Source organism: Nanorana parkeri, unplaced genomic scaffold, assembly GCF_000935625.1.
Source record: "Nanorana parkeri isolate BGI_ZX_2015 unplaced genomic scaffold, ASM93562v1 scaffold1071, whole genome shotgun sequence".
NCBI classification, from domain to species: Eukaryota; Metazoa; Chordata; class Amphibia; order Anura; family Dicroglossidae; genus Nanorana; species Nanorana parkeri.
This window is the reverse complement of record NW_017307339.1, coordinates 13,152-21,320: the sequence shown is the minus strand read 5'-3', so window position 1 is coordinate 21,320 and position 8,169 is coordinate 13,152. Positions and strand designations below refer to the sequence as shown.

At 41.8% G+C, this 8,169-nt stretch overlaps 1 protein-coding gene across 1 annotated transcript in view; it reads left to right on the top strand.

The window, feature by feature from the left end:
• Positions 1-8,169, top strand: part of LOC108796165 (1-acyl-sn-glycerol-3-phosphate acyltransferase epsilon-like) — a gene marked incomplete at its 3' end in the record, with an annotated part of 31,344 nt that overhangs the window by 17,306 nt on the left and 5,869 nt on the right. The window contains exons 3-4 of the mRNA XM_018567596.1: positions 169-284; positions 3,068-3,157. Of these exons, the coding sequence (XP_018423098.1) occupies positions 169-284; positions 3,068-3,157 (206 nt within the window). The remainder of the gene's footprint in view (positions 1-168; positions 285-3,067; positions 3,158-8,169) is intronic.

The following is an 8,169-nucleotide window of genomic DNA, read 5'->3' as shown; positions in this document are numbered from 1 at the left end:
GCTGAAGTCATTACAAGCCACTACAATCATTACATGCTTCCTTAATGGGATTTCCAGTATCTGTAATCGGTATCAGCGAGTACTGGAAAAAAAATATCGGTAAAAATAAACAATATGCTGTATAAACAAGTAAACTTGTGACCTAGAATTTCTGTGTCTTGCCTGCAGTTGATTGGATAATCGCAAACATGATGGCCGTGCAGCAGAATGCCTTGGGTCATGTTCGATATGTTCTGAAGGATGGTTTGAAATTTCTTCCTCTGTATGGCTGGTATTTTTCTCAGGTACTTTTTTAAACTCAATGTTTAACTTTTTTAGATGTTTACAAATAAGTGCTCCTTTAGCTAAACTTTTATTTCGTTTTGGTTGCTTTGAATAGAGTAGGGAACATTTTATAATTGTGTTCTGTCTGGGGATGTTTGCCCTCTGTTTTTCCTAGTGACCACTGTCACCAAGGCGGAAAGTAATGGGAAGTCCTCATCTTCACTTCCAGTGACCTTGTCGCTGGAAAAGGAGGTGAAGGAAAAATCTCAGTGGTGACAGCTGTCCTCCCCAATAGGACATAGGCATGGATCCTAATCATTCTCTAATTTTATAGATACTTTCATTACTCAAAACGAATTAAAGCTGACCTGTACCCAAATGTTCAAATTAGGTCATGTTAATATGTTTGGGTGGGGAAAAGTTTTATATAATATTACCATACAAACCTTTAATTTCTTGTAATTTTCAACAACTTTCAACCAGATATTAATCTCAAATACGATTAAATAGACCAAGGTAACCCTCCACTGCTATGTAAATGTAAAAACATGGCAGTAGGTAGCCCTGATCTGTTTCATTGTTTTGGCAATTCAAAGCAAGTGGTTACATTTAGGAAAAAACAAAGAGGAATTTATCAGAACTGGAGCAGACAAAATCTGCAGCAGCTGTTCATGGAAACCAATCAGCTTCTCTCTTTCACTTTCAAATCTTAACTGAACAGACTGAAGAGATACACTGGTTGCCATATGCAACTGCTCCAGATTGTGTCTGCTCCAGTTTTGATAAATTTAAATTCTATAGAAACCTGGAGGACTGAAATACAAGCCCTTCTGGAGAAAATGTTTAAAGCTTCACCTTGCACTTCTCCCATAACTACAAACCTAGATGTTAGCTAATTTGATCTCTGTTGAAGCAAAGGACCAAGGTTCAGACTGACAGGTTCTCTTCAAAAGAGAATGTAACTAAAGGCCTAGGATATGGTCATGTGACTAGCACTTGATAGAGCCTGGGAGACATTTTCTTCAGTAAGGCTGGGTTCACACCTAGGCGTATTGAATATGCGCGTTTGTCACGCGGTTCGCGTCGCACGTTTTTACCGCGATTCGCGGTAAAAACCGTGCGACAAACATGCGTTTCCGTGGGCTACTTGGCTGTATCCCAATGGAAGCACGAGACCAAAACGCCCCAAAGAAGTACATGCACTTCTTTGGGCGTAGGCCGTTTTGTATAGCGTTCGGACGGGCGGAAATACAGCAAGGTGTGAACCAGACCCATTGAATACAATGGGATTTAGATGTTTGAGCGTTTTGTAGAGCGTTCGTCGAGCATTGAACACGCTACAAAACGTTCAGGTTTCACACCAAATGCAGAGCAGATCCGCTCAGGTTTCTGCACACGCAGTGCAGTGGGTTGTGCCACGTTTTTTGCCGCATTTTTGATGCGTCCCGGGCAGTTTTTGGTAAAAAAAAAACCATATATATATATGGCCTACAGTGTGTTCCAGGCGTTTGCATGCGTTCCAGAGCAGGTAAAATAGGGCTTCCTGCAGTTTTTTCACCTGCTCTGGAACTGCTCGCTGCAATGTGAACTGGAGCTAAAAATACCATTGGAATACATTGGACGCAGTTTTGATCTGGTATGCAACTGCTCTGCACCTGCTCCGCGCTTGGTGTGAACAAGGCCTAAAGGTAAGCAAATGTACCTTTCCGTTACTGCTTCATTTCCTGCCCAAGCATAATGTAAACATAGTTGTAAATGCAACCTGTATTGAGAAAAATGTGTGGGCATATTTTGCTGACCTTCCCTTGAAATTCTGGCTGCTTGGCCATTGCTTATGTAATAGCTTCAGTGCTTTCTGAATCGCTGATCTGGAACAAGTAGTCAGATCAGGGGTTTTGACATCCCCAACGGTGAAAGCATTTAAAAAAAATAATGGCTTAGTCACTCCCTTTTCCCTTGAGTTTGTGAGTGTTCTTTGACACTGGGCACATAGGGAGTGGTTTCATTTGACCTTGAACAGGACCGACACTGGATCACAGAGCGGGGATTCTGCAAGGGGAGACTGTAACCTGTAGTTTAGCTTTAGGGTTAATGTATAGGTCCACCTTGTGTGTTGAAGTGGTAGTTGTGTTAACCCACACTGGAGGCTCATTGACCTTCAAATGCAGTTGATGATGTTTATTACTATGACCGTTAATTGAGAACTGCACACACAGTGGAATCATTTTCCATCAGCGGAGGGGGCTAGCGTACAGTTGCTCACTGGCTTTGTAAACGTGTTTGGTATCCTGTTGGCAACTTCTCCTTTGTCAGCTCAACAGACCATATCACTGGGGCTGATGTACCAACGGGCAGTTTTATCCTAACTTGTGTTCATTTTAAATAACTGGTCAGGATCTGGTGGAAATTCTGTATTTGTAATTCCCCTGTGTGGTTCTGCGAGGTGGCCACAGTCCAGTCAGGGTTACTTCTTTAGTAAATCAGCTCAACTCAGGTCCAGTCGGTTACAGTATATATTCCTGTAGATGATCTACTACGGGTGGGTGACACTCATCTATCAAAAGCCTGTCACTCATTTCTGAGGTTTTCTCTACTGTCCGGTTATTGGGGGAAAAGGTGATTAAATGTGTGATATTATTACCTTATTCTCTAGTGTATGTTTGCTTTTTTAATTAAATTACACTTCAATAAAGACTTGATGGTGATGACTTCTAAACCTAAATAAAAAATTACAGCATTGTCAATGCTGCAGATTGTATAATAGATGTCTTTTATGATCTGTTTATTCCTAATTTCTTCACAGCATGGGGGACTATATGTTAAGAGGAGTGCCAAGTTTAATGAAAAGAATATGAGGAACAAGTTGAAATCTCAGATGAAGGCTGAGACTCGGGTAATGCATAAAAATATACGCACATCATGAATTTTTGGCTTCATATTTGTTTCCTGGGTGAAACATTGCAGAAAGTTCTTGAATTAATTAGCTAGCACTAAGATATCTGGTTATTAATGACCTCACACCAACTGCTAGGACACAAACCTACTATTCAGTGTTGCCCATATGATAGCCTCGGAGAAGGAACATATGTTTTCTTTTTACTACATGTTTTAATTGTAAATGAAATGTCATGAAAAATAGCTTTTATATATGAGTAATGTAATGCTCTGTAGCGCTTTAAGGTTAAATTACCCCTGCAATTACTGTGTCATACATATGCAATAATCATACATCAATATTCTACTCTGAGAAGTGTGAAAGCCTGTAAGCGGCTCCTGGGGTAAATATTGTGTATAATGTGAATGTAAAATGACACTGTCAAAACAGTTTCCTCAATAATCTACATGTATGAGACTGGGAAGATTTTTTTTTTATAGTTGCGTAGCGATGCCATGGGGAAGTTTCAGGCATAGGCGTGACTTGATTAGCATCCTGCTATTTTCTTGCATCCTTTTAGCTTTAAAAGGCATACAGATGTTCTCAGAATGGATCATTGGTCTTCATTCCCTGCAGACGTGTGTTTGTGTGTGATAAAAAAAAATATATATATATTATATACACCCACACGCGCAGTGGAGTGCACAGAAGTGCGCAATGGTTTAGTGTGCAGTGGCAGCAAGCCCAGAGGTGGATGGGTGTTAAAGTGGGGGCATGAGGGACAGATGGTGAAAGAGGGTCGAGAGATTAGGGGTTGGTGTACGGGGAGGGGCGGGATTGTGATCTCCTATGGTGGTGGATCATGGGGTGATTGGTGTGGTGGCGGGGTTTCAGGCATGGTGATGAGAAGAGAGAGATGCATGATTATTGGTGACGGAAGGAGGGGTGGGGTTTCTGGCATAGTGGTGGGGAGAGTGGTAGTTGCAGGCACAACAGTGAGTAATTCCTCCGTGAGTTGCTGTCAGCTGTTACTCCAGATGTAGTCCTTGTGCTACTGTACATATGCCCTGGGGTGCCAATTTAAATGAAGGGCACCATAATGCATGGAACTTGAGTGCCTTGTGTTAAAGATGCGGTAATGCACACCTTACCACAATGTATAGATCTGAAGGAATGCTAAAGGCTATCTATACTTTCAAATAACTTAATTCGAATGACCCCTTTCCTCATGCAAGCTAAATCCCCTTTCACTTATGGGCAATGGTGTCCAGGAGCTTACACCAAATTGGGTGGCACTCAGTTGGAGAAGCCTTTAGTATTCGAGCCTGTGAAGAAACCATTACCCCTGACATAGCCTGTATATTGGTACCTTTTAGGCTGGCAATACACATCTGATTTTTGTGAGCAATGAAACCAACATATAGTATGGCTTGACAAATTTCGAGCCCTGAAATTTGTCCTCTGTGTGTGTCCTGAATGTGTCCAGCTATCACATCAGGGGTGAGTTAGTTAAATGTTTGACCAAATCTAGCAGGCTCATTTTTCAGTTGATAATTTTGTATGGCCCATGAATGATGTTATAAATATCCAAATGGCCCTTGGCAGAAAAAAGGTTCCCCACCCCTGCGTTATAGAGTTGCAGTAAAGATTGTCCATTATCTTGCAAGATAATCCTGCAATTTGTTAGAAAGATTTCTTGCCACCAGTGGCCAGTTAATTCTCTTGTATGTATGAAAAGGAATATGACTGATTCTGGTGGCACTGTCTTTTTTAGGGATGAGCAGATCCTTCACCACCTATCATTTTGGATGAGACATTTGCCTATCTATCGCTAGTAATATTGTTGCCAAAATACTCTTAAGTGTTAGCACATGCAAGCATCATATGTCAGTCAAAATTTGCATTTTCATATTGCTTTCAAGAGCTTTTCCTGCTGCCTCTGAGATCTGTAAATCGTATGGCTTAAGCTGTGACTCCATGACCGATGTATGAAGAATTGCTGCTCTAGTTGTTCCTTTAATTATTCAAATGTTACAAGCATCATAGTTTTCCAGTATTGGCAAGTCTGTGTCTGACTCAAATCATTTAACATTTTTGTAACCTCTGTTAGTTTCAGCATTACGTAATGGAAGCCTCTGTGAACAGTGTGAAACCAAGGGGTTGTAAATCATAAACTCAGCGCTCTGCAGCAATGAAACTCGTGTGTGTGTGTGTGTGTGTGTGTGTGTGTGTGTGTGTGTGTAGTCCATACATGGCCCTAACAAGGAATAGAACAACTCTTTGCATTCAGGTCGGATTCAGTCCTCCTTGGAATACTATCATACAAATTCTGAACTGTGTGCAGTAGGTTTTTGCACCATTTTTGAAGAGAAAATCGTTTCCAGTATTTTAATAGATGAAAGAGCTGGAAAAATGTTGCTCTCTGCACTGCAGAGCCTCCCATAGTGGTTTGGTAATGTTTGTGGTCTGGTAAATGAGAAAGCCCTGAAAGGTTTTCGTCTTGATCCCAGTATTCTTGAGACCATTCTTGAATTTGTATAGCATTGTGCACTCAGGAAATGATCACCCAGTTATACCCCGTTATATATGTGAACATCATGAGACAACAGTGAGTGCACCTGGTCCTGCAAAGTGGACTCATTTACATGCATAGCACAACTAGCACAAGATGGCTGTTTGTGCTTTAATGGACCCTTGGGTTGAACTCCAACTTTAATAAATATATTTTCCCTGGCAGGGATCCTGTAATACACTGTAGTAGCAGCAGCGTCTTCCGGGTCATTGAAACAGCTGCTATGCTGAGCGTCTTGACATCATGGCACTGCTCCTCGTCCAGTTAGAGAATGCCTAGTATTCAGTAAGAAAACTATTAGGCCTCCTCTAAATGGCTGCTATAATCAGTGACTCTGTGTTATAACAGCACAGGGAAATCACTCGGCATAGTGGCTGTAGCAAGGACCCTTAAGACACTGTAATACATTGTAGTAGCTACAGTTACTACAGTGTATTTACAGGATCCCCATGGCCCTGCCAGGGATCATACAGACAGACTTAAAGCTGGAGTTCTTCTTCATCAGTGTTTAACACTTGCAGCATACAATGTGTGTTGAAGGTTTTCTTTAGCTTTGCCCAAGTATAGGAAATGCCATGAAAGATGACACATTAGAACATATCCAGAAAACAATAGGTCCCCCTGCACTCCTTACAGCACTTCCTGTCCAAGTGAAAATAGTGGTAATTTTAGGGTTGTACTTTTGGTAAATATTGCAGTTTTCTTGTAAACAATTTTTTAGTTCCTGTGAATGAACTTTAGATTTTTATAAGTGTTCATTTTTGCCACTGCAGTGTGTCCATGTTGGTCATGATGTATTATTCATTTGACTCTGTTCACCTTGTCACATTAAATCATTTTAATGATCTTTTAATTGGTGCACCTGAAATTTAAGCGCCAACTATTTGCTCTCTGTAGAACTCTTTGTTCCCCGTTTTTTTTAAAAAAACAAAGTGCAAACAGACACTCCTTTTTTATAGCTAACTTGCCAGTCATCATACTATATGTGTTTGTAATTGTGATGGTAAAAAAAAAGTGAAGGTCAGAGCATTAGATCTACATACTTGTTTCAGGTCTGTGACTTTGGTATAATTAAAGCCAGAGAGAACATTTAACAGCTAAGCAGCTTTCATTTTTCAGTGGCAGAGTTCAGACATGGTAGCCTATGTTTTACAGTAGCTCTCGAAGGTCAGAGGAGCACCAGACATGGCATTTATTAAAAAGCTTGCATCTAGGATTAGATGCATATACTTATTAAATCAAAGGTAACCAAACTAGGGCAATTTGGTACGTAGCATGTGGTATGGGAAGGAAGACAGTCTAGGTCAGGGGTGCCCACAATTTTTGTGTTAAGATCTACTTTTCAAATGACAAGCTACATGAGATCTACCAACAAAATAAAACCTCCCCCGTGCTCCTGCTCTCCTCGCTCTCCTGGCTGTCTCTCCTGGCTGTCTTTCCTCGCTCTCCTGGCTGTCTCTCTTTGCCCATCCTACTGGCTGTCTCTCCTTGCTTTCTCTAAAGTCGCTGCTCTGCAATATTACAGAACCTCGGGAAGCTAGACCTCCTACTTTTCCTCCTTTCGTGCTCAGCCCTCCATCCTAAAGTCGCTGCTCTCATGCTGTCGACCTCTACCTTCATGTGTCAGGCGCAGCAGACGGAGAGGGGCTAAACGGACCGTAGGAGGGTTTTCGGGATAGTGAGCTGACTTACAATCATGATCTACCAGCATCAGCTCTGTGAGCTACTGGTAGATCATGATCTACCTAATGGGCACCCCTGGTCTAGGCCCTAGAATGAACAACCAGCTAGGGTATGATTGGAGACAACTAATGCTAGGTGGGTACTGATTGCTGTGTAGACAGGGTGCTACACTTCTACATCCTGGAAATTAAACAAAAACAAAACACCCAGTTAGCTGGTCCAGAGGTACTTCAGGTCGAGAAGCAGGTGTAACTGACATGCACTGGGAGCTTAGGGTGTCTTTGCGGTTCCAGCCTGCAGGAGTAAGTTAAGTAATGAAGCCAGTAAGGGGGAAAATCAGAAAGTGGTCTGCTTTGTGTAGCTTCAAATACACCAAGTTGGCAATCCGCACAGTCCGCTAGTTGTAGTAGCCAGTCCATAGGGTCTGTGATCTCCAAGAGTAAAAGGATGCCACAGCTTGCCACTTTCCAGCTGGTCCACAGAAACTCCATGTCCAGCTGCACCAATCAACAACTCCCCATCATGTGGACTCGATGGCTTTATATCTTCCCCCTGGATTAGTGTACATGGTAGGTTCTGTAAGGAGACGAAAGCTGGCTGCCCACCCCACAAGAACACTCCATTAAGTTCTAGAAAGTTTAAGAAGGAACTAGCTCCTCCCAGAAAGGGGGTTGCAGCCAGGTTGTAAGAAAAGCCGGAATATTCCAGAAAACTGCAGGATAACCTTTAACTTGTCACAAACCATGTAAATTCCATCCAGTGATTTTTTTTTTTT